At 37.9% G+C, this 27805-nt stretch overlaps 5 protein-coding genes across 8 annotated transcripts; 4 read left to right on the top strand and 1 right to left on the bottom strand.

The window, feature by feature from the left end:
• The first annotated feature begins 184 nt into the window (after nt 1-184).
• LOC113683517 (short-chain dehydrogenase/reductase family 9C member 7) lies at nt 185-8077 on the top strand. 2 transcript variants are annotated; one of them, XM_089197344.1, is made up of 4 exons: nt 185-1105; nt 4949-5131; nt 6334-6573; nt 6922-8077. In XM_089197344.1, exons 1-4 carry the CDS (start codon nt 772-774, stop codon nt 7179-7181), a joined length of 1017 nt encoding a protein of 338 aa, XP_089053470.1. In that variant the 5' UTR covers nt 185-771; the 3' UTR covers nt 7182-8077. The 2 variants fall into 2 exon arrangements, with proteins under 2 accessions (XP_089053470.1, XP_089053469.1); XM_089197343.1 differs by lacking the exon at nt 185-1105 and adding an exon at nt 3357-3768.
• Nucleotides 8078-8349: 272 nt separating this feature from the next.
• Nucleotides 8350-12961, top strand: LOC113681665 (retinol dehydrogenase 16). Of its 2 annotated transcripts, XM_027198808.2 has the most exons (4): nt 8350-8715; nt 10871-11053; nt 11736-11975; nt 12102-12961. In XM_027198808.2, exons 1-4 carry the CDS (start codon nt 8364-8366, stop codon nt 12344-12346), a joined length of 1020 nt encoding a protein of 339 aa, XP_027054609.2. In that variant the 5' UTR covers nt 8350-8363; the 3' UTR covers nt 12347-12961. The 2 variants fall into 2 exon arrangements, with proteins under 2 accessions (XP_027054609.2, XP_089053462.1); XM_089197336.1 differs by lacking the exon at nt 10871-11053 and having other exon boundaries at nt 8357-8715.
• Nucleotides 12962-13002: 41 nt separating this feature from the next.
• On the top strand, nt 13003-17830 carry LOC113682941 (short-chain dehydrogenase/reductase family 9C member 7). Its single transcript, XM_027200168.2, has 4 exons — nt 13003-13447; nt 14318-14503; nt 15364-15603; nt 16150-17830. Exons 1-4 carry the CDS (start codon nt 13105-13107, stop codon nt 16371-16373), a joined length of 993 nt encoding a protein of 330 aa, XP_027055969.2. The 5' UTR covers nt 13003-13104; the 3' UTR covers nt 16374-17830.
• Nucleotides 16824-20825, bottom strand: LOC113681950 (adipose-secreted signaling protein). 2 transcript variants are annotated; one of them, XM_027199128.2, is made up of 3 exons: nt 20669-20825; nt 18809-19021; nt 16824-18085 (listed from the first exon to the last, which is right to left on the bottom strand). In XM_027199128.2, the coding sequence occupies exons 1-3, from the start codon at nt 20718-20720 to the stop codon at nt 17856-17858; spliced, it is 495 nt and encodes a 164-aa protein (XP_027054929.2). In that variant the 5' UTR covers nt 20721-20825; the 3' UTR covers nt 16824-17855. The 2 variants fall into 2 exon arrangements, with proteins under 2 accessions (XP_027054929.2, XP_089053464.1); XM_089197338.1 differs by lacking the exon at nt 20669-20825 and adding an exon at nt 19678-19786.
• Nucleotides 20826-21049: 224 nt separating this feature from the next.
• LOC113683040 (protein MAK16 homolog) lies at nt 21050-26763 on the top strand. The gene is made up of 10 exons (XM_089197337.1): nt 21050-21233; nt 21401-21447; nt 21638-21747; nt 23094-23272; nt 24012-24049; nt 24174-24228; nt 25080-25154; nt 25563-25673; nt 25873-25935; nt 26427-26763. The coding sequence occupies exons 1-10, from the start codon at nt 21219-21221 to the stop codon at nt 26580-26582; spliced, it is 849 nt and encodes a 282-aa protein (XP_089053463.1). The 5' UTR covers nt 21050-21218; the 3' UTR covers nt 26583-26763.
• Nucleotides 26764-27805: the final 1042 nt, after the last annotated feature.

Genomic DNA, 27805 nt, shown 5'->3' with positions numbered 1-27805 from the left:
GACATTATAAGAATTGTGGAGTGAAAGGGTTAAAGAGTTAGTTAAATTTTTTTTTCTTTCAAATTCCATCATTGTCTGCCAAGGGATGCACCCCGTGACCCTATTAGCTTTCTTACCCTACTAATTGTGGGCAGCCAAGTTGGGTGGTAACTATTGTTAGCCAGTCTTTAAAACTTGCGCAACCGAATCAAAAATCGAATCAATGACGTGTGTCAAGGCAGAATTGTAGCTGTAAGGATTCCCAACTATTTCTCGCCATCTGTCCAAGTTGCGTAGTGCTAAGTGTACAAATTCTCACTTGAAACCTTTTGTGAAGCCAGATTCAAATGAATCGTCAGTGTCCAGGCATAATTTTGTTTTTGGCGAAAACAATTCATAATTACATAGAAAGGAAAGTTCAGTTCCCACGCAGTTCACTTGGAAAGACAAAATTCATAATTTCATGGTAGGGAAAGTTCGGTTTCGACGCCGTTCAGTTGAAAAGATTAGCGTTCAAGAGAAGGAACGATTGTACGGACAAAGGTCTTGAAGCAGAGCCAATTCCTGAAATTCCACGAATACAAGGGACAACCTGAAACAAGTCATGATATTGCAGAGGCTTGTTGACAAGCTTATTCGTGTCGCACATTATATATAGTGTAGGTTGTCAAGTTTTGAGATTATCTCCCACGATTCGTATTCCGTGAGCATAGCAGTGAAGTGGACCTACTGCGCAGAGTTTGAAAATAAGTGGTCTCCTGAATAATTTCGCTCATTTCAAGAATTTCGAACATGTTGTTCACAATCGTTTTGGCAATAGTAACTTTTGTTTCAATTTACCTTATTCTTCCCATTTTTACGAGAAAGCGGAACACGAACACCTTAAATATAAAAGACAAACATGTTCTGATAACTGGCTGTGATTCTGGGTTCGGTCGAGAAACAGCTCTGCAATTGGACAAGATGGGAGCTTGTGTGTTGGCGACTTGTTTGACGAAAGAAGGAGCGCAGAATTTGAGATCTGTGGCGAGTGAAAAACTGAAAACTTTTCAGATGGATGTTACCGACCCTCAGCAAATTAAGCAAGTGTTTTGTAAAATGAACCAACTCCTGGAAGGCAGTTCAGGTAGGAGCAAAAAAAATTTCTTATTCAGGATAACTAAGAATTTGCATGATGCAAAAATGTTGTGTGACAGCGAACTACAATAAGACGCTTCAGTTTTATTTCTCTTTTATTTCAGTACATTCTACGTTAATGAGTGCCTGGAGCTTTTTAGTGAAATTGTAATTTTACGTGGAACAATCGGCAAAAATCAATTCGGATCAATATCAGTTGATCCATCAATTCTATAAGTTTTCTTTTCGCAATCGTCACCGAAGAATTTTCACTTGCGCGCGAATTCAGTTGTGATTGCGCGATCTCTCAATGTACAAAAGCTTACGACATTTGGAAGGCTTAGATGACTCTACCTGCTTCCTCTTATGTTAAGTTATCTTCATGTGGCTGACCACCGAATTTCCTCTTTCAAAATATCAGTTTTATAAGTGTGCAGACACGGAAATGTCGCAAATCACTAGATGGAAAAAATTGAACGAGAAGTTTCTTGTCCATTAGCCACATATTTTCTCAAAAACGACAAACCAGTAGTCTTGACTTTTAGTTCACAGGCAAACATCTTTTCAGTGCGTGTAGAGACACGGAAATGTCGCAACAGACAGACAAAACTGAACAGGAAGTTTCTTGTTCATTAGTCAGGTATTTTCCCACAAACGAACTGCTTCCACGTTCACCGGCAAACATCAATTCTGTACGTGCAGAGACCTGAAAATGTCGCAGTAGATAGAACCAACTGAACGGGAAATATCTAGCTTGTTCGTTAGCCAGAGATTCTCCCATAGAGGACATGCTGGTATTCGTACTTTCTCCGTAATCGCTTTTGTTCAAGTTTGATTGTTGAAAGATTACACTCAGAGCAAAACAGTTTACTGATCTAAATTTTTGGATGTGGTCAATTAATGCTTCCAGAGGGCACGGGAAGGCTTTCCTATTGGAAGGTCTTGCATAAGCTTGTTATTTACAATTCCGCACATGCCAGGTCTAATTGCCTAATCGTATCCTCTTAACCAAAAGAAGGATTACACGCCTATGCACATTCAGGCCATGCTCTCAGCTCTGACGAGTAAAGAGCCTTTTTCTAACGTCTCTTCGTGTAAGCTCGGCAGGGGTAGCCCAATCAGCAAAGTGTGTCGAAGTAGGACGAAGTGTATCTACGTTTCACATCAGAAATTTAATCCAGATTTAACGCGGAAATTTTTAGCCCGATTACCATTCATTCATTTGGCAATCTCAGCTCGGCTTTGGTTCATCCTCGTTCGATTCAATTCGGTTCAAGGTGAACCAGGCACCCCTTTTAATTTTCGTCCCGTCAAACGTACGAGCTAGGATAATAAAGGGAAAATTTTCTACCTAGTTACCGAGTTCTTGGTCGAAAAAAACCAAGATAACTATCCTATAGTCTGTTCCTCAGCTCTCAGTCAAAGAGAAAAAGTAAGTGCGCGGATATTGTGTTCGCGAAAATATCATGGCGCGAAAAAAATGCTGCAGTTTTCCCATGACAGCGTATTGCAACCGCATCGTCCGCTTGCTCGTCATTTTTGCGCGCTTTGTCGCTCTCTTCCGCACAACGAGAGCCTAGCACAGGCTACCAACCTCCTCCTGATAAGAACACACAGTTGTGATTTTGACACAAAAAGTGTGGTGAGGGGAAATCTCGGAAATTGGGCCATCCCGGTTGATGATGTTCACGGGGGCAGACCATCTGTTTGTTGTATGATGTTGAGTCAAAACTGATCCTAGAATTTGTCACATACACCAAGATTATGTGAGTTTTCTTTGATAAAAACATGCAGTATATCAACACTCAGGTACCAGGGTCAGCTACCATCAAAAACGTGATTTACTCAAACACGTCAATTTTTCTTTTAAACGCTTTCTGATTAAAATCTTGCATTTATTCCCTTCTCCTCCGATATTAAGATGAAAACTAGCTACGGAATTCGTTGAAATGCTCTCGTGTAAGAGGCTTAAAAGATTTTTTGAAAATATTCATTAAAGTCTATTTAAAACGCGGGAGAAAGACATCACAAAAAAATGGCTCGATTGGAAAAGTGTTGTTTCGTGGTAGTCGAGACTTCTTAAAATATATCTGAGTAACCTAGAAAATTTGAAAAAAATCCTCATTCCATCATAGAAGTAATGAATTGAAATCCGAGGCTGTAGAATTTTACAAATTTCTTTAGCATCCGGTTTTACGCGAGCATTCAAATCCTATTTGTTACGGTTATTGTTTAAGTCATATTTTGGACAAATCAGAGCCAACAGTTATATCGAAACAGCACCGCTGGGGTCGATCGTAGTCAGGACAATCAAACAGCTGCTACGAATCACGGTTTTAGCGCCGGTTTGTACCACCATGTGGTTTGTAATTGCGGGAACTGCAATATTTATTGCCTTTTTGTGGTTTTCACGTAAGAAACGCGAATCAGTTCTGAATGTAAATCAAAAGTATGTCATGTTAACCGGTTGTGATACTGGCCTTGGTCGACAAACAGCCGTTCGACTGCACGAGATGGGAGCGTTTGTCTTGGCGACTTTTCTGACGAAAGAGGGAGAACAGAGTTTGAAGGCGGTAATCAGCGACAGGCTTAAAACTTACCAATTGGATGTGACCAATTCGGAGCAAATCAGAGAAGTATTTTACGAAGTAAAGCAAGTTATCGGTAAATCAGGTAAATACGTACTCTCCATTAGCTTTAGATGACCTTCCATTATCCGATAGCATGTAAGTGGTCTGCTTTATTGACTTTCATGTTATTTACATTGTCATTGACTAATTGCACAATGACAGTTCTGTCACTGATTTAGATGTGAAATGTTTCAAATTAGGTTGAAGCCAGATTTTTCTGAAACAAATCAGACGCACAAACGCCTGCTACTCAATTCTGGCATTTCGCCTTCAAAAGCGAGAACTGTGAAGCCTTTTTTTCGCTTCCATACACGTGTCTTCATTAATTTGCGTTGACCCATTTCCCTCCTATACGCCTACAGTTTGTCTACAAAAATTATCATGTGAAAGAGATATCTCAGTTCAACTCAAACTTGTCAACACATAATGAGTTTAGGCTGTTTGGCCGTTTGGCGACGCATACTAATGATTCAATCAGCAGGGCTTGCATATCGCTTTCGCCTTTCTTTCTACGTAGAGCGAGGTGGAAGAGAGGGGGGCGGGGATTCGAAGTAAACGTCCAACCACACTGGGAGTTGTTTAAGTGGGATTTCTCGGAAAAAGGTCACCCCACGGTGGAATTAAAATATACTACGTTTTTTATGAATTCCTCACTTTAAATCCGTTTCGTAGTCGAGCCTCTCCATTGCTGACACCGAAGGGAATCTTCATAGAGGTCATGAGCAAAGTGCTGCAACTAGAATTTGCATTTGTTTATCATCTATTTCATATTGTTTTGTATTCATCAAGTTCGCGTTTTTGCGTGAGATTACGTTAGGTTTAGGTTACGCCGGTAGCCAGTATGAACTCAACCAGGGCAGTCGTTTCGTTGGCTTTTGCCAGCGCCTTGGTACTTTTGTTTGAGAGTTTTGGTTACCGGATCTGGTTACGCCACAAATTGTAATTTCATTTCTGTTTCATGTAGTTTCGTTGTCATTCTTGTCTTGTCTTGTTGTTGTCATATTTGAACTCAGATATTTGTACTAATTATTTACTTTCAGTCGAATCACGTTTACATGTTCACACGTGTAAATATTTACACATCTTTCATCTTTACATCAGTCTATCTTGGGGTTATTAAACGTGCTTTCAAGTTTGGCGTAAGCCTGTAGTATTTAGCTACAGCAAAGGCTCTTCCAATATCTCGCTGAGACAAAGGCTTAATACTGTGTGTTTTATTCCAGGTCTGTGGGGACTGGTAAACAATGCTGGAATCCTAACTGTTGGACCTGTCGAGTGGATACCGCTTGACGCCTACAAGAAAGTTGCGGATGTCAATTTATGGGGCCTGATCGATGTGACTAAAACATTCTTACCATTGGTAAAAAAAGCGAAGGGACGGATCGTCATCGTTAGCAGCATAGCAGGTAACATGATAGTCAACTCTACGGGTGTGGGTGAGGGTATAAGAGCGGAAAAGAAATTCCTCATGTTTTTCAGGGCTTCAAAGCGCATTCGCTTGAGTGACACAAGCAAGAACTGAAGAATAAAAGGGTCGTTGAAAAGGTACAGTAAACGTCAAAAAATGGCTGTATACTGTAACCCGCGATCACGCATTCGTTTTTCGTAGGAAGAGTGGGAGTAACAGCCCAAAAGAAAAGAAAGCTTGATCACAGGTTATACTGGCGACTGAAGTCCACGAAAACGCCAGTGACCAAACCGAGAGTGCTTTCAGTTTTTCATCTGATTGGCTGAAGGGATTGTCCGAAGTTCTGGACTAGTCCGAAGCAAAAATAAGACCATCACGGATTAATTGCGACACAGTTGGAAATTACCCCAAAACATGTTTCAAAATGTTAACACATATTTTCTTGGTGTGAACATCTGTCGTACGACTGTCGATAGAATACAAAGTTTAGCTCACGTTTATGTTATAAGGTCTATAAGGTACAGGTGTACCTTATACATCTGCCCTTGGTAACTTTCCAGGCTACACAACAGTAACCGTGGAATTACCGGATGTCAAATGTCATTCCTAATTGAGTTATGTGAACGTTAATCCCAAATCACGACAGTATTATGTAAAGCAGCTTAAATGACGAAATAGCGAGAATCTGCACACATAGTACATAAATGTAATCCGTTTACACACGCAATGCGGAAGAGCTTTTGACACTTTTTGAGACCGCACGAGCTGTGTCGCGCTCTCAGTTTAAGGAGACGAGGTAAAAACGGCAAGCGAGTGGCTGCGGTTATCGGGGAAACGGCTAAGTTCTATTTTCTTCGCGTCACCGCTTAGTTTGTGGGCGCCCAATTTCTCGTTAGCCTCCCCTGACTGAGATAAAATGGAACTAAATTTGGCCCAAAATCAACCCTAACTTGTCATAAATTGACTGTTGTTGGGCTAGGGGAGGGGTAGGTGGGGAGTTGCCCAGATACTGATATTGATCCCAAAAATTAAACGAATATCCCCTCACAGTAAGTCCATGATTTATATTAGCAGTAGATTGCCTCTTGAACGTCAAGTCATTGCGTCCTGTTGAATGATAACTGAACTTGAGTATTACTGAAATGTTCTTAGCATTTGAACAAGTTTTATTCAGCCAACTCTCTCTTTTTGCCTCTCAAGGTGTTGTTTCACCTCAAGCATTCTCACCGTACTGCATATCCAAATATGGCGTGGAGGCGTTTGCAGATGCATTGAGACGCGAGATGCGCCCTTTTGATGTCCAGGTCAGCGTAATAGAGCCGGGTGCCACGCGCACTCCGATTGTAAACGATGAGTTGTTGAGTGCTCGCCTAAAACAATTTTGGGACAATCTAACGGAGGAGAAACAAAGGGAATACGGCAAACAATATCTTGAGAACGGTAAGTATGGATATCCTAGTTGCGGTTGGAAAAGATTTGGGTAACTTGACCTGGAGCGATCTAGCTAGCGAGAGAGAACTCTCTCGCCTCTACCCTCATACTTTTCAGTTAAGATGACCACTCATTGCTTAATCCCAAATTGAACTCAACCTGGTGCGGGTAAGCCTCGGTGAATGGTGGCTCATGGCTTTCGCTTTTCCGTGACATGATCGAAGCAAGGAAACCCATTTATGGTTAATGATTGATAGAATATCTCAATGGAATGTAGTGCAAACTGTGGTATTAAAATACAGATATTGTAATTTACCTTTAATCCTGCAATTTACCGGTTTATTTTTATGATTTCAGTGACGAATGGTTTTCGTGATTGGTGCAAATCCGCATCTGAGCAAGTGAGTCACGTCGTCGACGGCATTGTGTCTCCTCTGACGTCACAGAGTCCGAAGAAGCGTTACGTTATTGGCCAGGATGCATGGAAGCTGAAATTTCTTTCCTACTTGCCTGAGTCACTTCAAGATTTTGTCCTGAGAGAATTTCCGTTCAAGGCGGTGGTTCCATCTGACCGAGACATGTTTGAAAACTCTTATATGAATGGTTCAGCCCATTGAAGAATTCCATTGAGGAAATAATTTATTCCACGGCCCTAGAGACCATTCAATATCTATCACCCTAGGGATGGTCGGAGGATTCTTTTTGCGGGGAGGATAGCATGGTTTTGAGGAGGGACAGAGGGGGGATAAGTCGTCGCCAACAGAGTATTGTAACAAAGGGACTATAGAAAATTGACTGCTAATGAGGAGGGGGGGGGGGGGGGGTGTCATGCGAATATTACAGAGCCTTCTGGGAGATCAGGTAGATATCATCGTGACACAACCAAAATCCACCGACCACTCCTCTCCCCCCTCCCCCCCCCTCATACGATTAATAATTTTTTTGTGACTGGAGGTATAACTTAGATAAAAATTGTTTTTTTACGGTTATTTATACATTGTAAAGCTGTTATGTAGTCGTACAACATTCTGTGAGTGACTCCGTAGTGTATACAATTTATTCAATTTTCAGCTATCATGAGTTGATTTGAAGTAAATATTGTTTTTAAAGATAAGCCATCCCACTTTATAGGAATTGAGTAAAAAAAAAAAAAAAAAACTCAGGAAGTGTTTTTCTATCATGAAGAATTCGTTTGAGTTTTTAGGAAAGAAAACTTGTTGCAGTGAGAAAATTAAATAATCTTCATTTCCTTAAGGAGCCTGCATTTGAACGCTTTCCCTTTAGTTAGGTTTGACAATCAAGTCATGCGAATACTTAACTTCGATCAGTCTTAGGATCAGTCTCTCCAATAATTTAATTTTCAAACTATGAACCGAGAACTTGAATAACCTAATAATTAATTACTTTAATCATGTTTGTATCGTATTGATAATTTTTTGATATCTTAATTTCCCAAGTCATCTTTTACTGGAACCTGTGTTGAGCATTTATATCAATAAATTATCTATGAAAATTCAGGTGGTTGAGTAATTGTTTTTCTAGCGGAGGTGAGGGATGCGCTGTGATTACTTTGAAATTTTCTCCTAGACACACCCTGCTATTAAGAAAATGGGAGACGTACTCCTGCTAATCGAGAAAGTTGGAGGGGTGACCCCCACCCCCTTCTCGAGCAGGCAGCGTGAGTGGTGTTCAGAACGGCATAATTTCTCCTTTAGCTTTTCCCTCCTCTCTACCCTCGTGCATTAGCCGTGAAAACTACCCTCCCCCCTTGAAAACACCCTTGTCTCCAGGATCATCAAATGGCGTCGATAATGACAACGTTGTGTCTTGTGGTAATGAGCGTGGCAGCAACCTACTACATCTTGAAATGGGTTTTCCTGTATCTTCGCGGAGATGAGGGGGAAATCGGAGGAAGAGCGAACAAAAACGTTCTAATAACGGGATGCGGGTCAGGATTCGGCAAAGAGATCGCGCTGCGATTAGATCAGCTGGGATTTCGTGTGATTGCAACTTGCAGAACTAAAGCTGGGGAGGAATCGGTCAGGGCCATTTGCAGTGACAGGGTGAAGACGTACTGCATGGATGTTACGAATGTCAGGCAAGTTCACGAGGTCTTTGAAAGCATCAAGAACGAGATTCCAGCTAATAAAGGTAATTCGATAGATCTTTAAGTTGAAGATAAGAATTTCAATTACGTTGCTTTGTTTCTTGTTAGGCCATTAAAACCCAAATCTCGTCTCTTCATTACATTTAATATATCGAAATTCCTCCGCAGAGAACAGACTCATGATTTACACTTAAAGTATCATTTTCCTCGTACTCTAAGAGCCGGAAATCAATCGTACTAGTCAATCATACTTATTTTTAAAGTGATGAGAAGAGCCGAGGGGGCAACAGACATGTTTTGAATATGCAGACATCGCCGTTCAAACCTTGTCTAGTAAAATTGCTGTCTGTGCAGGCAGGGGTGAGAACTCAACTCTTGTTTTGATCAGTTCCGTGAATTAATTTCCGAATGGTGTTTGACGATAATGAACGAAAAGCTAAATCAAACTTACACTTTTGTGCGACGATATCTAGTGATTTAATAAGCAGTCACTGATTTCCGTATTTCTCCTGCTTTATTTTAATTAGTTACAACTTTTCATTTTCAGTACTCGAACGCCATTATCGGCGAGGTTAAGTCAGGGAACTAGTTTTGTTCTCGATCAGCTGAGTTCCTCATGCAATAAAATAATAATTATGGGCGGCATAATGTTGAATAACTAGTTTCATCGAAGGTCAAAACTATGGCAGACCCGCTTGCATGTAATGTACATAGAGTTGAATAACAAATCTTCTGTCACGAAATCTTTTTAATGAAAGATTAGATTTGAATTTTAATGTAAAAATCATACACTGTGACTAAAAATGCTCGGCAGCCGGGCACGTTCTCAAATAGACTAATTATAAATGCTCGACAGTCAGAAAGTTTCGCTGAATTTCCACTAAAGGTTTTTTCAAACTTCTCAAAAGTATCATGTCTTTGTTTAGAAATGTCAAGTGATTCAAAAATAGTGGACTAATTCTTCTACCAGGTACGGTCTCGAATGGACTAAAAGCCTTGCAGTAAGAAATTTTTACCAACGTGCCACTGAAAGGTTCCTTGAAACTTTAAAGATGATCAGATTTTGGTATAGAAATGTCAAGCGATTCCAAAAATTAATTTGGTTTAATTTAAGTGGACAATTTCTCCAAGCTTGAGCATACTAAAATATATGTAATTACGATAATTTATTCCAGTTTTGCTTTTCAAAAGTGATTGAAGACGAATGACAGTAGATTGGTTTTCTGAACAACGGGAACAAGTCTCCATTTCACTTTTTTTAACCAGAAATTGGGTCGCCAACGATCCGAAGAATGAATAAATAGGTAGAGTTTACTAATACAACATAAAATAGATGAACAACAACATTTTGTTGATTGACTTTAGGTAACTCTATATATTGTATAAATTAATGCATTCGAAATACAGATTCCCATACGGCTTTTCTTTTTCAAAAAGTTGAAACTGGATGACTTTGATCAGGCAGGCACTAATTTAATTTTAAAGTTACAAACAATACCTCTCGTACCCGAAACATTTGCACGTGTTACGCTCTGTCGCTGACTGCAGGATCTCGCGAGACAACGAAAAAGACATGAAAATGCTAAGAGATCGCCATCTGATGTTTTCCTCTTATCCCCGAGAAACGTCTGTGGATGCATTACCTACTGTAACCTGCGGAACAAACGTAACTTTTTTTCCGAGCTCCTTCCCTCGTGCGTGACCCCCGCATCGCGCTCGTCTCGTGCTTGCTTCCGCCTTAGAAAGACGCAAACAAAGTTACGCCTGTTGAGCAGGCTATGCGTACTGCTGTTTCACTGTCGTAGATCGGTTCGCTTTACATGAATGTTTATAGGTTTAGACTTTTTATTTACCGAATGAGGCTAAGCTACCTAGAAGGCGCAGCATCAAAATGGTTGACAGCTAGTAGTGTTATCATGGGCCTCAACAGAAAAATCTATGTTATGATTTGTTGGAGAATAATACACCGTAAGGGCCTATTTACACGGTACGACTTTGTCGCATGCGACAAGCTTACGACAGGCTTACGACACGAATTGTTTCGTGTAAATCAAACCTACAACTCACTTACGACTCTTAAGTCATGTCGTAGGCCTGTCGTAAGCTTGTCGCATGCGACAAAGTCGTGCCGTGTAAATAGGCCTTAATAGTGCTGCAACGTAATTCATGTCATACTGGTGTGTCTGTTGACCTCCACAGGATTGTGGGGACTGGTAAACAACGCTGGAAAACTGACGGTGGGCATGATCGAGTGGCAGCCACTAGAAAGTCTTAAAGAGATTGCTGATGTAAATCTTTGGGGAATGATATGCGTCACGAAAACTTTTCTACCGCTTATCAAAAGGGCTCGCGGACGCGTAATCAACGTGGGAAGTATATTGGGTGAGTCTCAAGTGACTCTATGTAAACTTAAACCTTATAATTACACTTGTCCAAATCATGACAAAAAAATAAATAGATTCATATTTACATTCGGAGTACCGTCACACTGACTTAGCGAGCTCTTTCTCCGAAATTACGGAAGGATGATTATCAGTCAAAGATAATGGCTGCGGGAAAGCTTTCAAAAATCAAAAGCAAATAGATAACGTAAAGATTGTTTAGTATGAGATACATATAGTAATGTTGGTCCCTTGACATTAGTCAAGAAAAAGGCTAAAATATGACTGAAAGAAATTGGTCCTCTGTTTCCTCTCTTGTTCGAGTGCCCACTTATTTGAAGGTTGCATTGAATAAAAGAAACATAAGTTTCCTAGATCTAATGCGGTTGTGTCTTATAAGTTACCCTAAAACGGTGACAACCATTAGACGCAGAAACATCATACGATTTGCTTCCCTGTTCCTACAATGAAACGTTTTAGAAGGCGTGGCGCATTAATCTATAATTTTAGTGCAAAGGATAGGTTCAAGTGTGAACTGCATCTGAGGTCAGAAGTTGGCATAATACCTAAATTCAGCTTAACGATTTCCTGCGGTTAAAAAAGCGAGCCCGCGACTGCAGTATTTTTGTGCGCAATGCACAACATGTCTCTGGTTTAACGATCTCTGTTTTTTTATCTCACAGGTCGAATTACTCTTCCTTATATGGCTGCCTATTCTATCTCCAAATATGGCGTGGAAGCCTTCTCTGATGCTCTAAGGCGCGAAATGCGCCCCTGGGGGGTAAATGTGAGTATCATTGAAGCTGGAGCTCACAAAACCAAATTAGTCAGTGGGGATGTGCTGGTTAATCAGTGGCAGTCTTTGTGGGACGGGCTAAATGAAGAAGTGAAAGAAGAATACGGCCAGGAAGGACTACAGAAAGGTAAGATGCCGTGTTACGAAAAAAACTGTCCTAGCTCTTCTGCAACAAAGTGTAATGTATCTTTCTATACCTGGTGCACTCCATTCTTTGCTTTATTTTCTGAACTTTCCTATTCTTCTTTTGCAGGTCTGATATCTTTAAAGTCATTGGACTCTTTAGCCTCGCCGCGCACACACAAAGTAGTCAACAGTGTCGTCCACGCCCTTACGTCACGAGATCCACAGACACGTTATGTCATTGGCTTAGATGCCAAGGCCTTGGTGTGGTTATCCATGTTACCGGCTGGTATAACTGACTTCCTATTCAGGATCATGGCACTTTCACCGGAACCAAGATTAAAGAAAAACAATAGGAACGAGGTTGCAACTTGAGACCCTTTCCTGTGATAGGAAGTAAATCAGAAGTTCTGGATCAGGATCAGAAAACCAACAAAAGCGTCACGGTGGTTTTTATTGCAAGTTGGAGCAGCATCGTCTGTAGTGGTATTCGATTAGGCTCATTTGTGGTTGTTGTGACTTGCAGGTCAAATCGAGCTCGTTGCGAAAATGTTGGGATAATCAGAGATTTTCTAGTCTCCGCCGATGCAGATATAGAATTGGAACAATTTTCTACCACAGAAAGCAGCACAGCAGACAGCAATCGAAGACTGAATCAAGTCAAAGATAGACAAACTACAAATCTGAAAGACATTGCCTATCCAAAAACATGCGAGATGTTGAAGGAGAACATGTAATAAAGGATTTACAAGCCTGTAATAGCCTAGTTATCTGGAAAATTAGATAAATTAGATCCTTCTCAAAATATTTAGTATCAGCCTTCCCTTCTTTCAAAATATATGTAATGGCATCGGCACGTTTACTTACAAGAGAGGCGTACTGAAACTGAAAGAATGATTCAAGAAACGAATGAATGAACAAACGAACGAATGAATTAATAAATATTTATTTATGTATTCAGTAACGTTAAATAAAAGATCGATGAATAGATTTCTTTATTAAAAATGAACGGACAAATAAACTTTCCTGACAACAAGGTAAATTACATTTAGAACTGACCAGGCTATTTCTAGAACCCAGCTCTCTCTCTCCGTCTCTATTTCAATGATATTCTTGACTCGACAGGGAGAGCCATGAACCTCGCAAGTTTTGTTACCTTTCTTCCTTCATGGCTTATTGTGATTATTATTGGAATAGTAACTTTCTATTCTGTAACCTATCTGTTGCCGAAGTCGAGGATTGATTTAACTGGGAAATGTGTCTTGATTACTGGTTGTGATCAGGGCTTCGGTCGTGAAACAGCTATTCGACTGGACAAGATGGGAGCTTGCGTGATTGCAACTTGTTTAACGAAAGAAGGAGAACATAGTTTGAGATCAGTTACGAGCGAGAGATTGAAAACTTTCCAGATGGATGTAACAAGCTCTGAGCAGATTAGAGATCTGTACAGCGAAGTCAAGAAAGAAATTTCTACTGGTAATAATATACTGTATTTCCCTGCTTGATGTTTAACTTGGTACGATTTCTAAGACATGAGTCAGATAAGGCCCAATTATTTTAAGGGTAATTTCCGCTTTTTTAGCTGCAGAAAAGGTTTTTTGTCGAGTGTTTCTTTTCTCAAATAGCGTTGCGTGATGATAGTGGATGTCACGCGACGCGTCACCTTTGGTAACTATTGCGTGATGCTTGTGGCCGGTCCACATTGGTACAAACGGCAACTGGCTGGCGGCCTTTTTAGTAATTCAACCATAAGTCAAATTGTAGCGGTTATGCAGGCAAACTAGTAAATCCTTTATTTACTCCTGATAAATCAGTTTTACTTAAAATGATTACATTATTCAGAAATTTATTTTACCTTATAAATATTAAGAACCCTTTCAGAGAAGACTCCCTCAGGTGTTTTTCGGAAAACCTTGCTTGATCACACTTGCATGCTTCACGGAAAAGGAACTTGTTTCTGGGAGGAAGGTGCTGTATTATGATTGCACAACAAAATTACCTTGGCCTGACCTGTGGGATGTGGTTCAGAGTTGAGAGCTTTGAGATCATAACCTCAGCCAATTGAATGTTAATGACAAACCCTTCCTTAAAAGTCACTTAAAACGGAGAAAATTAGGACTTATCTCAGAGATACAGTTTGATCTGATTAGCCAAATTGAATGGCTTTGCGAACAGAAGGTGAGCACATATTATACCACTGGTTACTGGTTTTGAACCATTTTAAGAGCAGCATACATTTTGATCTGATTTTTCAAAGATATGCCCAAGAACTGACAATGTGTGGTTGTTGGGTCTGTAATGGAGGTTGATCCTCATATTTGAGAGAGATCTCATTTTTTTCCTCAGCTGGATTGTGGGGACTGGTGAACAATGCAGGAATTCTCTCTCTCTGTCCCATTGAGTGGACACCCATGGAAGTCTTCAAACGCTCAGCAGATGTTAACCTGTGGGGTATGATTGATGTTACTAAGACCTTTTTGCCTCTGGTAAAGAAGACTTCTGGACGAGTGGTAAACTTATCAAGCATGGCAGGTGAGGGATAACAGATATATAGTAAGATTCACTACTTCATTAAAAGCAGTATCATGTAGTGGATTAGTAGAAATTTTGGATTGTTGATTGCAGAATTGAGGTCAAGGATAACTAGTGATTAAAGAGACAAACTTTGTACAAAATAATAAATAAAATGATTGTGAGGTTCACACTTAAATGATCATGTGTGGAGGGGAAAAACAAATTGGGCATATCTCCTAATGAATTGCTAAATCAAAGCCTTACTTGGCACAAATTCACTGAGGGAAATTACTTTGCAAGAATTTTAAAAAAGACAGAGCAGATATCATCAGTGACTTTTTAAGCACCAATTGATGGACAGCTTGTACTGTAACAGATAAAAATATTTTGCATAAAAAAAATAAAAACAAACAAAAAAACAGACATCTGACACTTATTCTTGATGTGTTGAAGCCTAAACATACTTTCTTTTGCTTGCATGTGGATGAATCAGTAGAAGAACTAATAGTAAATTTGACCTAGTTTTCAAGGTTACTTCCATAACTCACTCCTAACTGGGCTATTTGGAATTGTCAACTATGTTGATAATGTAAATTGGCCACTGTAAAAAGTTTCAAAGTTGATGTTTCAAGCATTAGACCTTTGTCATTTGCTCTGAGGAAGGGCTAATGCTCAAAATGTCAGCTTTGAAACTCTTCAAAGCCAAGAGGCCAAGTTACATTATCAACTCAGTTGATAATACTCAATAACCCTGTTATACTCTCCCACTGATGCAGCACCACATTTTCTTAAGATTTCTTTTCTTACCCCTTTTATTCATTGCTCCTAATTGTGTTAGTTTTATGCTTTGTTAATTTTTTTAAATTGCATACCAACAGGACTCATTTCTAGCAATTTTTATGGCTCATATTCTGTAAGCAAATATGGTGTGGAGGCATTTTCAGATGCTCTGAGGCGTGAAATGCTTCCTTGGGGAATCAAAGTCTGCATTTTAGAGCCAGGATCATTTTCAACCAACATTTGTGCCCCAGATATGTTTGAGCGGCAGTTGAGGGAGGGGTGGAACAAACTGACTGATGAACTAAAGGATGAATATGGAGAGGAATACCTTGACAGAAGTATGAACATTTATACATTTCATACATTCATATCATACATTTTAACAGGAAATCAGAGGAAAAAATAGTGTAAAGCAAAGATGTTAATCTCAACTCAAAAAATTTTCAGGCCTTATTTCCACTACTGCCTAAGTAGTGCACATTACTGCAAGGATCACTTTCATTCACGTCTTTATCCGCAGTTCAAATATATGACTTTCATATATTCTTAACCGTTTATTTCATCACTTCACGGGTTTATTTAGAACCAACATCATGACCAGCTCCCAGTTGGCTTGTTAGCTCAGTTGGTAGAGCGCTGCACCAGTATCGCAGAGGTCATAGGTTCAAATCCCGTACAGGCCTGAATTTTTTTCAGGCCTTATTTTCACTACTGCCTAAGTAGTGCACATTACTGCGAGGATCACTTTCATTCAAGTCTTGTATGTCTTTGCCTGTGATTATGCAAGCTGAATCTTTTTTTCTCTCTTCACCTGACAAAATTAGTGACTGAAAATAATGTGCTGATCACTTTTGTAGCTAAACTTAAACCTGGGTTTTTTGCAGGTATTGAAATTATGAGAGATGGAATATATCGTACGTCAAACATTAGCCAAGTTGTTGACACGATAGTGGAAGCCCTAACATCAAGTTCACCATCTGATCGTTATTTGGTTGGAATAGATGCAAAGTTTCTTCTTGTGTGGTTAGCACGGCTGCCAGCATCTATTGCTGACTTCATTCTCCATCTAGCTTTTAATCCACCTAAACAGCAAGCTGCATTATCTTAGAAAAAGCAAGAAGAGATTCACAAGCATCAGTCACAAGTCATTATTTGAATTACCACTGCTTAATTGGATGGTAATTTTGCTACATGTAAACTGTGTTTTAATTCAGTGAAAGGAAAATATAGCCATGCTACAAAAAATGGTCAAGTTAAACTAAAACTTATGACAAGACAACTTTGTTGCCTTTTCCCAAACAAGGTATTAATTCAGCTGTAAGCAGACCACAATAAAGGAGCAATCAAGACAGAGCTTTAAATTACACTTAGCTAGCATAAGTCTCTTATGTCATCAGTTACTCAGGAAGGGAAAGCATGAATTGCATAAAGGTATAGAGTTCATGGAAAGAAACAGCCTATTTTTTTGCATAGTTTTGTTACAGTGTAAGCAACAAGTGTCAGTAACTCAATGTAATGTACAATAATGCAAAAAGTATCACAGAAAGTCAAGACAGATGAAATTTTAACAGCATGCTTTAATTGGAATTTGCACTTATGTTACAACTTTGCATTCGTATTACATGAAAAATGCACTCGTTTTCAGCCAAACATAAAACAATGCAATTTTTTCATGTGTATTATTAGGGTATGGAAATAATTAACAAAAGTATAAAGAAAAAATAGTTAATGTTTCTTAACAAATGAATGAACTACTGTTTGGGTACATCTAGTTAGAGTTTCAAAAGGCAATTCCACAACCATTCACCTGTATTGCCTCACTCTTGTACAAGTAGATGTCAGTGACATAAAACAAGATACTGCAAGTAAAATAACGTTTTAACTCCCAAGATCTCATTAGTAATTCTCCTTACTGTCTGCTAGATGATTCTCATTAAGTAAGTTTGGAGAATTTGGTATCAGATCAATAAGTAATACAGTAACCATAATTGTTATTTTCTTTATTCTCATCACTTGTCTGCATGATATTGTATAGATATAGTAAGGAGAAAGTCTGTCTTGGTCACTCACAGGAGTAAAAGGGTTAAGCAAGAGTAAGTTGTCTTGTAGGAGGACCTCTTCATTTGATTCTTGAACTAACTTCAATAAGTTATTGCTTTAAATGCTTCACTGCTTAAATTCATGATACTAGAAATGCTTTCATGTACATGCCCAGAACACATTTTCACATTAGAAATACATTGATTTAGTTTTATTTACAGTTCAAAAATGTTTCTTAGCTGAATTGCTTCTCTACTGTTCACAACTGACAAAAATCATCAAAAAGGGACTTCATGATTTAAAATATATTACATATTAATAAAAAATCAAACCTGGGTTACAGAGGTGGGAGGCAAGTGCTTTTACCTCTGTTCCATTGCACCTCCTGTTCTAAGCTGACCTTTTACAGTATATAATATTATTACAAACTAACCACTAAAAATTTGATTTTACATTATTTTTGAAAGTTCAGGAAGGTGTAAATGAAGCTCTCAGCCACAGACTAAAATAAAATATGCTACTGAAGTTCTTCTATGTAGGAAGGCTCCTGTCAATCAAAGCCCTGCCAATCACTGTGATCCTCCTCCTCGTCTTTTGCATGGTGTATGCAGTGTATACCCTCCTTCAGCATTGGAGTTCCTTTATGAGATCCAAGAACCCTTGCATGAAGTACAATAACAAATTCTTCCCCAGCTTCATTTTTTAGCACAAATTTGTCCCTAAGAAGACCTTCTTTGTGTGCATCAAGCTCCAGTGTGACCTCATGACATTTGTCATCTCCTAAAGATTTAACAATAACAAAATTTTTTTAACCCTTTTTGCATCCTAAGAACCTTGATTTTCCAGACTCATGGGACTAGGCTTAATAGTTTGCACAATCGAGAATCTGAATGATCAAAATTATTAAATTTCCAACTCTGAATGTTCTGATTGATTCTCTCAGTTCTGGCTATCAACTCATATTCTTATATGGAAGTGCATTGTGACAACTGTTGCTGAGCTGAAAAAAGCTCTAAATATCCAGACCTTCAGGATTTAATGAAATTTAATAAAACACTCATTCTATTTGTGCCTTGTTGGCTATATACCATCTCCTATCCAACATACATTCAAAGAATAATCTTAAGTATGAATATAAATGCTCGTAGGTAATGGTACCAGAGAAGCAAGTCCGGATAATCATAAAACTTGGATAAGCAAGGTTTAACTGTATCCATATTCTCAATACTCTTCTTACATTTCCTTTGGTACTGACAAGGAGAATTTGTCTAACAATCAAAGCTTCTTAGGTTGGCGATTATTTTCCCTATTCTCATGATCTTTATGAATGACTTGACACTATTACTATTTGGAGAAATTGAATGCTGGTCATTCTTGAGGTTGAAAAGACTAAATTGTAACTAACCCTTCATGCTGCTTTGTTTCAGTAGTCACAAGATGGAATTAGTCATGCAATAAAACTGGAAAAAAATGTTTCAAAAATAATAATCACAACAAACTTACCTGGACTGTTAACATTGCCTACTGCTATGAAAGGTGTATTGATTATAGGTGTCAGCGAAGTAGACTTGGGTGAAATTGGAAGGTTTAATTGTATCTGATACTTGTGTTTGTGTTGGAGGAAGCCTAGGTGAACATTGGCTATCGAGTCTCCTTTCATCTGTATTTGAATTTCTGTGTTGGCACTGATATCCTCTGGAAAGTGTACATGATGGCCTGCCAAAACATAAAACTTTTAGTAAGAGTAAAAGCTATAATTCAGTAGAGGATCAGTCCCAGAGACACAACAGTGGGACAAACTGTAAGGAGAGATTGCTTTGTGTGACATTCAACAAGTAATTTAATCTTTAAAAGACAACACACTATTTCCTTTATAGCAAATTGTACAAATCAAGTATTTTTTTAATTTGTGTACATCTAACAATTGGTGTAAGTGTCAGTGTCATGTAACAGAAGAAGTCACAGAACAATTTGCTGCAAAGGCAGGTGGAAGTTAGCTGTTGGTGAGTTGTGATCTTTCCCAGTCTATAATTTGCATCTGACAAGAGAACAATCACAAATGCAAGCTATGATTGAAGCTTGGTCAAGTATTCCTCAGAAATAATAAAATTTGAAATTATTATAACTGTAAATGCTGAACAGAAATAATTTCTTGGTTCAAAACCAGCAATTCATTTGAGTTTTGAACTACAAATGTCATCCATATTTGTTTCAATAATCAGTTCTTCAGTTGAGGAGTTGAAAATTTTGTATCAGTCTTGAAGGCTGACATAATGAAATTTGATCTCCTTCATTTGAAATTATAATTTTAAATAAACATCCATTTAAATTTTCACTGGTTAAATCAATGAGCAAGTTAATGAAATGTATACCTGGAGAGTGCATCATTACAACTAAAAATGACGTCAATCTACCTCTCCTCCAAAGATATGCTATAATGAATTTGTTGAAAGAAACCAAAAGTAGATCTTTTTCTTTCCACCAGTTTAATTTATACATTCCTCAGCAGTCTTGATGTATTTAATAAATTATATCTCATCCAAACGTTATGATTAAAATATGTTATGGATGAAAGCTGACATGAGTTTTAATTAGAATGCAGCAGTAATTTCACTAAATGCCTGATATTATATAATAAGCTGATTTTTGCATACGTTTTATTGCTTCTTACTTATCACCTATTAGAGGACAGACGCATAGGTGACATTATCACAGACAACTTTTTGCTTCTTCATCATGCAAAACAAGTAGATTCCATATTGCAGTCTGCCTTGTGTGCCACGTTTTTGTTCTCACCACATTTTTACATCATCTGTGATCTATTGTTGAAGAAACGCACGGCAACGTGCAACATTTTTGTTAATTTTATGTCAATGTGGGTGGTGTTTGCGTGAGCAAGATGCGTGTCTGGTCAAATTTGGACTACTCATGTATAACTAATGACAATATTGGTCTTAAGAGAGCTCTAGACGCAGGTGCGGGTTTTCGAAACATATTAAAAACGTCACGATAAAATGATACATCTATATGGTGCCATTTATCTGTAAAAGTTACATTCCATAAGAAGGATCAATGTAGGAGAGTTTTCAGAGCCTTCTTGTGTCAAAAATGTGCCCAGATGACACAGTAGGGAACTTGTGATAGTTCCGTTAGCCGTGGTCAAACGTTAACAAGCGTTTAGAAAGAAGACCCTCACAATAGGATTTGAACGATCTTAAACGGAAAGAACAGACCCATTTTCCTCAACTTTTATTCATTACAGACACCAGCTGCAGGATATGGCTGACAACACTTAAGTATAAACTACATGTCGAAGTCCTTTACAGCCACTTACAAATGCTAATAACAAATCTATCAGCTTACCATCTTCACTGTCGTTTTCTTCATGTAATGTGCCATGATGGTTTGCTGCCATTTCTTGCTAATTGCAATAACTTTTAATTTAGACCATTAACGAACGATGTGATTCAAGATGTGCGTGGGAATAATGATTGACCGATATTTACAGAAATCACTCTCTCTTCGGTAGGGTAGGGTAGGGAAGATAGATTATTGTATCCTCTAATATCACCCCTATGGTTAGATATTGGGATTATTAATCCCATTTCAAGTACGCATGCATCCAAAATCATCTACTTTAGAGTGATTTTTATCTATATTCAGATAAGAAGCTCTTAACTAGAACGGAAGTCGGGAACATATCCACCTCAGCCCTCCCTAGTTACATCTGCTCTGTTTCGCTTCGATGCCTGGTTACTAAGTTTGTTGGAGAAACTTTAAAGTTGTGTAGTTTCAGGAATCATATGATGGAAATTGGGCAATAGTTTTCCAAAAGCGCTCTGTTACATATTTAAAAGGCGTTAAGTGATTTATTAGCACGACTGTAATACAGTAACGCCAAAACAAGGACAATATGCAACACGATGAGGTCGGTTGTAGGCTTATGATGAAAACACACGTGCTTCGTGATCACTTTGAAACTCGATTTGATAAGAAGATTTGTGAATGATCGCCGGTGTACTCCTGTTGTTTAAAACGTTTCTCGTACATTTTATGAGCTAGCCTGTTGTTGAAGTATTGTTTCTTTTTTAATAGGTGATTTGGCAAGTCATTAATCACGGGTTCTGTTCATTTAAAGTAAAGTAAGTCTATCGTTATTATCACGTATTTGTCTGTAATAGAAGTTTAAATTGGCGAAGGATCGCACATACTGGCTATTGCTATGATCTTATAGCATCGAATCATTGTGATAAACTTCAAAGGCATAACTACTGTTCTAATTCTTCATTGCAAATTAGAGCGGGTGATAAAGTTGCTTTTGTTGTTTTGCAGAACTACTACTCAGAAATTTTGTAGAAATGAGAATAATGTTACAGGGCTGTGCAGCAAACAGGCTTGCCCATTGGCAAACAGCCGATATGCTACAGTTAGAGAGAAGGATGGTAAGTGAGTAAAATCGATACTAAAGCTGAGCTTAAAGCAGACGTCTCTCAATGGAAAAATTACTTTCATTTGCTTTATGACTGAAGCAAAGAGAACGAGACACCATTGTTGCAACACCAGGGTTGTAATCAATACCCAGTAACAAAGCTTGGCTATGTTGTAGTCAAAGAAAATCGCAAATTATTACATACTAAAACAGTTTATAGAGTTGAAGGCATGCTCTGATTGGCTACTCATACTCTGAATATCCTTTTCTATTCACCTCAGAGCAACGTACACAGGATTTGAGCCCAAATGTATTGTAATTGTGGCAAGAATAATTGGGTTAAAATCATCTTTTTGAACTTTATCATCTCACTGTTTTGGTATATACTAAGACAACTATTGGTGGATATTTACCTTACCATTAGCTACTTCCACTTCGGTGAATAGTTGTTAATTAGTACAAATCCAGTAGTTTTCTATCACAGATGCTGCAATCTAATTGGCCATGCTACTAGCTGTATAGATAGGGAAGAAAGTGGGTAGGCTAACAGTGTGTGGTTGTAGAAAGTATAAAAGAATTAAACAGCAGCTTGTCTAGTTGTTAAATTTTTAACAACAAGAAGATCCATACTAAAACAATTTAATTATTCTCTCCTGATTTCTCTGTATGATAGTTATTACTCATCAACCATCACAGAATAGAAATCTAAAGTTTGTTTTCTAATTGTTAAATGCTAATATCAGGAATTAACCCCAAAGTTATGCGGTGTGATCTGTTTTGTGAACAGTTAAAGGTTAAAAGCCATTTGGCAAGGATAAGTATTTCTTTTGTCGCTCTTTTAATAGACTCCTTAACTCCAAGACACCTAAGATCTGATGGGTAATTCTCCAATCAAGCTGTTACCTATTTCTTTCAATGTCAGTTAAGAGAATCTGGTTTTATATCAAAATCATAAGCTTTGGCTAGGATGTTTATCTATTCTACTCTGATTGCTTCTTTTCTGGATGATTAACCCTTTTACTCCCATAAGTGACTAAGACAGAATTTCTCCTAACGATATTAATACAATATCAACCAGAAAAGTGATGAGAATGAAGAAAACTAACAGTTTAGGGATAATTAGTTGATTCAATACTAAATTCTCTGAACTAACATTATAAGAAGTGTATGGTTGACAGTAAGGAGAATTACTAATTTGGTCTGGGAGTTAAAGGGTTAAGATATATTATGAACAAGGAGAAAATTATGAGAATTAGGTTTTTGTTTCTCTCTTTCATTTTTTTAATTCTCTGCTTATTTATTTATTTTTTTTAATTGCACAATGTTCTTACCTGCAAATTATTTTTCTACTGTTTATAGGTGTTTGTTATCTTTATATGAAAACAATAGAGAGGGCCCATTCTCCTGCCAAGATGTGGGAAAAAGTGAAACTCTCCAAGAACTATGAGAAAGCATTGGAACAAATAGACAAAAACCTAATATACTGGCCAAACTTTATTATACACAAATGCAAGCAGAGATACACCAAAATTGTACAGGTAATCAATCCTGAAGAAGTAAATAAGTGACATTAAACCCCTAACCTTTGTTAAATTCATTTTATATTGAATTAAGAGCAGTTTCTACATTTACATTCTTCATGAATAGCTTTGTGTCATGGTTCAACCTGAATGACCAGCATTATGTCATGACACAACTGTCATTATCACCACCATGAACAATTCCTTTTTTTATAACAATTTTATTATAGAAGGTTTTAATTTGTTTTTGTTGTTGTTTGGTTATATCTGATAAGTACATGTAGTATTGATGATAGTTTTAATTATAGTTGGGAGAATTTCAATTTGTTTATTCACAGAAGTTTAGTACATTCCAACTCAAACTAGAATTTATAAAGTGAAGTACCTACTCATTTGAATAAATATATAATTATATGACTTTCATATATTCTTAACCAATTATTCATCACCTCATGGGTTTATTTAGAACCAACTTCATGACCCGCTCCCAATTGGCTTGTTAGCTCAGTTGGTAGAGCACTGCACCGGTATCACAGAGGTCATGGGTTCAAATCCCGTACAGGCCTAAATTTTTTTTCAGGCCTTATTTTCACTACTGCCTAAGTAGTGCACATGACTGCGAGGATCACTTTCATTCACGTCGTTATCCGCAGTTCAAATATTTGACTTTCATATATTCTTAACCATTTATAGAAAGTTATGTTACATAGAATTTATTACTATTAGTGATAAACATATCATTTGATTCCTTTCCCAGTATTTGATAAGAATGCGGAAACTTAGACTCAAAACAAGGTAAGGAAAGTACAGTTTCCCAGTTGTTGTTAAAAGTTTTCAGTACTGAGTATTTAACTCTGTGAGAGCAAAGAAAAGATGATGATTCTTACTGATTTAACAATCATTATTTTTGTATTTCCAGTAAAAAGCTGGTGACAATCAACAAGAAAGTGGAAAGAAGAGAAAAAACAAGGGAGGTAAGTGCAGTATTCTGTGATGCAGGGCTTGGAAATTAGTGATTTTGCACAACTAGTGTTGATAGCAGTTAGCTTTTTATTGACAAAATGCCACTGGAATTATCATTTGGCGGTTCTGTTGGCAATTATAGCTCAACAATCATTGTGATGCGTTATTTTTGTAATGGAATCCTTCCCCATGGGTTTCATTGTGAAGAAGAAAAGAGAGATGAGACACAAGGTTTTTGATTGTAATAAGATAAGTGAAGATGGAAAAAATCAGCGGTGAAATAATGCCGTGTAACAACTTACATTGTAAAGCATGGGACAACCCGGCATGTGGGAGGTTGAGAGTTCAAGCCCCAGGCTGGAATAACACTCAGGGCCTTGAAATAACTGAGGAGAATGTGTTGCTTTTGCTCTTTTCTATGACAACAGCAAATGATTACACATTATAGTCTTCTAAAAAAAAAAGGGAAATAAACTGGACACTAATGCCATATCCTACATCTTTTCTGTACTGGTTAGCTGGGGGCATTAAAGAACCCACATGCTTTTCACAAAGAGTTGGGTATATAGCTCTGGTTGTTGTGGTATAGCCTTGTCATTGTTTACACAGGCCACTGTTTAAACCAGCTTGAAGGTGAACTGGGCCAGCCTGTCTTAATATCACAAATAAACTCACAATTAAATAAACACATTCTTAGAGATGGGAACAATCTGATGGTATGGTTTATGGTGGGGGGACCAAAAGTAGTAAAAAAAGACTGAGTTCACAAAGATTACCACTCTGCTCCTTCCTTAAAAAAAATTAGGAAACTTGGTTTTTTTTTTAGTCTCCTAACAATTGTTACAAAACTGTTTTATTTCAGCATAAGGCTTTGGTTGCTGCACAGCTTGAAAATGCTATAGAGAAAGAATTACTTGAAAGATTAAAGAAAGGAACAGTAAGTAATGGTTTACTCTGACACAAATAAAATGAACATGATTATTTTCATCACTGTAGTTTGGATTTTTACTGGGAGCATTACTTAGTGCAGATAAACCAAATAAAATACAATAAATTGACTATGTTCTCCTGTAGTTCTTACTTTTTTTGAACAAAGATATTTCAATCTAAGTTTTGCTTTGCATTTTAAAAACTTGTGGTAGTTGGGACAATATTTCAATTGAGGGTAATTTGTCTTGGTTATTCCATGAACCTGCTGACATCATTGATCTGATATCTACATGTATGTGATAGTTAAGTGACAGTAAGTTAAATGAATACATGTAGGTTAAAAAAATGGATATGAAATACAGTCTGAAAAGTTCGTAATTAAATATTTTTTGGTGTTTGATTATTTTGTTGGCAGTATGGAGATATTTACAATATCCCAAGCACCGCATTTGACAATGCCTTAGACAAAGAAGAGATAGAGGATGAAGAGGAGGAAGAACTTGAAGAAGAAGATGAGGAGGATGAGGTATTGTATAAGAACAATTAATCTTAACATTTGAGTGTTTTTTTGAGTGACTGAATCGGCAGTTTTTGACCTGGACAACTAAAACTCATACAAGCATTTGTATGGACTGGGTAGAAGACTAAGCAATTTTCTCATGAATGTATTGATGCATTTTCAAAGTTTTTCTATGCTTTAAATGAAAAACAAAATTTTTAAACAGGAGGAAGAGCCTGAGTTTGTGGCTGAAGATGAGGTTGATGTCAGTGATCTAAGTGATATTGAGGTATGGTTTTTGTTTCCCTGTATGTAATAGTGATCAATATGCAACTTTCCCTGAATGTGAAAACATTGTCAAGCACATAGGCAAGGAGAGTAAAGACAACCAGCGTTTTGAGAGAAAGCTAGAATCTCCAAACTTAACACGAATTTGAAATGTATGGTAGCCTGTATTAGGACATGAAAAACGCATTACAGAAAGTCAAAATGGATGAAATTTTGGTGGCATGCACTATTTGTAATTTGCACTTGTGTCACAACTTTGCCCTTGTGTTACAACTGTGCACTTGAGTTACATGAAAAATGCACTCATTTTCAGCTAATCAGACATGCATAATTTTTTCTTGAACATTATTATTGGAATGATTGGCTCAATAGCAACCCTGAGATTTTTGGGGAAGATATGAAATGTATTGGGGAAGGGGAGCTTTGAAATGGTTAAACTGTCAGGAGATGCTGTCTTGGTAGCTAACCTTTTCATTTTATTAATTATTTCAGGACTTCCAAGTTGAAGAAGGTGAACAGGAAACAGAGAGTGAAGTTGAGGAAGAAGAGATTGAAAAACTCCCTACAAGACGTGCAGGACGTAAAGCAAGAGTAGAGATTGAATATGAAGAGGAAAGAGAACCTAAAAGAGCTAAATTAAAAGCTTAATTTGTACAGGACTTCAATTCAGATAACTTATTTTTAATAGGATCTCATCAAAGGGATGTCAGACAATACACATTCTTGATTTATATCAAAAAAGAAAGTGATTTGTAACCCTTGTGGTACCCCATCTTTGTGGTGAGTTTGTGAGAGGTAATAAGTTCTAATAAAAGCTGTATAATCTCAATTTTGCCATGTGCTGTCACTCACCATTTTTCCCCATCCACTCTCTCTTTCTTCTCTCCACTCCCACCATTTTTCACTCCCCTCCACTCTCTTTTCCCACCTCAACCCCCACCAGTTTTTCATCTCCCTCCCCCCCCTCCCTCTCTTTCTCTCTCTCTCTCTCTCTCTCTCTCTCTCTCTCTCTCTCTCTCTCTCTCTCTCTCTCTCTCTCTCTCTCTCTCTCTCTCTCTCTCTCTCTCTCTCTCTCTCTTTCTCTCTCTCCCACCATTTTCACTCCCCCTTACTCTCTCTTTTCCCACCCCCACACCCACCAGTTTTCACCTCCCTCCCACTCTCTCTCTCTCCCCCCACTCCCACCATTCTTCGCTCTCCTCACTTTCCCCACCCCCACTAGTTCTCACTTTCCTCCCACTCTCTCTCTTCCCCCACCCCTATCATACCCTCCAAATTGCCAGTATACTTTAGCTTATGGGTTAAATGATCTTTGTACTGAAGTCAGTGCTGAGTTGTTCAAAGCTGGGTTTAAATAGTGTTTAAATTAGTGTGAAATCTGATCTCAGATCTGAAACCTTTAAAAGAAAATTCAGTAATTCGTTTTGTATACAATTTGATGCTTAGATGCACTATGAAAAAAAAGGGAAAACTATCCCTGCTGATAAATGCTTTTGAATAAAGGAATAACAAAACCTAGATTAAAACTTAACTATGGGTTAGCACTGATCAGCCTCCCAACAACTTTAGCCTGCTCTTTAGAATTTCAATTCAAAATGGTGCTGTTAGTTTGGTAAATACCTATGTAGAACAGGAAAAAAGCTTAAATTTGGGACGTGGTTGCATTATACAAAGAAATTTGTACACAGGAATGTTTTATTACATCGGCTTGATTTTCATACATATTAAATTATCACAATAAGCAGTTTTTCTTTATCTATGACTACCTAGTTGAGGGAGAAAACACTCTATACAGAACTACTGTATTCACATTACATCAGAATTTAGGAAAATAAAACTGTACATACAACTGTTCCATTTTGTAGAACTGC

Source organism: Pocillopora damicornis, chromosome 2 (genome assembly GCF_964200805.1).
Source record: "Pocillopora damicornis chromosome 2, jaPocDami1.2, whole genome shotgun sequence".
NCBI lineage: Eukaryota > Metazoa > Cnidaria > Anthozoa > Scleractinia > Pocilloporidae > Pocillopora > Pocillopora damicornis.
The sequence above is the reverse complement of the archived record's forward strand: the minus strand, read 5'-3'. Positions and strand labels throughout refer to the sequence as shown.

Coding starts and splice junctions, on each gene's coding strand:
- LOC113683517 (XM_089197344.1), top strand. CDS start 772: ATGTTGTTCACAATCGTTTTGGCAATAGTAACTTTTGTTTCAATTTAC. Junction 5,132..6,333: donor CATCGTTAGCAGCATAGCAG/GTAACATGATAG, acceptor TTGCCTCTCAAG/GTGTTGTTTCACCTCAAGCA. Junction 6,574..6,921: donor CAAACAATATCTTGAGAACG/GTAAGTATGGAT, acceptor TTATGATTTCAG/TGACGAATGGTTTTCGTGAT.
- LOC113681665 (XM_027198808.2), top strand. CDS start 8,364: ATGGCGTCGATAATGACAACGTTGTGTCTTGTGGTAATGAGCGTGGCA. Junction 11,054..11,735: donor CAACGTGGGAAGTATATTGG/GTGAGTCTCAAG, acceptor TTTATCTCACAG/GTCGAATTACTCTTCCTTAT. Junction 11,976..12,101: donor CCAGGAAGGACTACAGAAAG/GTAAGATGCCGT, acceptor CTTCTTTTGCAG/GTCTGATATCTTTAAAGTCA.
- LOC113682941 (XM_027200168.2), top strand. CDS start 13,105: ATGAACCTCGCAAGTTTTGTTACCTTTCTTCCTTCATGGCTTATTGTG. Junction 13,448..14,317: donor CAAGAAAGAAATTTCTACTG/GTAATAATATAC, acceptor TTTTTTCCTCAG/CTGGATTGTGGGGACTGGTG. Junction 14,504..15,363: donor AAACTTATCAAGCATGGCAG/GTGAGGGATAAC, acceptor GCATACCAACAG/GACTCATTTCTAGCAATTTT.
- LOC113681950 (XM_027199128.2), bottom strand. CDS start 20,720: ATGGCAGCAAACCATCATGGCACATTACATGAAGAAAACGACAGTGAA. Junction 19,022..20,668: donor AGAAAACGACAGTGAAGATG/GTAAGCTGATAG, acceptor ATGTTTTGGCAG/GCCATCATGTACACTTTCCA. Junction 18,086..18,808: donor AGGCAATGTTAACAGTCCAG/GTAAGTTTGTTG, acceptor TTAAATCTTTAG/GAGATGACAAATGTCATGAG.
- LOC113683040 (XM_089197337.1), top strand. Junction 21,748..23,093: donor TACAGTTAGAGAGAAGGATG/GTAAGTGAGTAA, acceptor TACTGTTTATAG/GTGTTTGTTATCTTTATATG. Junction 24,050..24,173: donor AAACTTAGACTCAAAACAAG/GTAAGGAAAGTA, acceptor TTGTATTTCCAG/TAAAAAGCTGGTGACAATCA.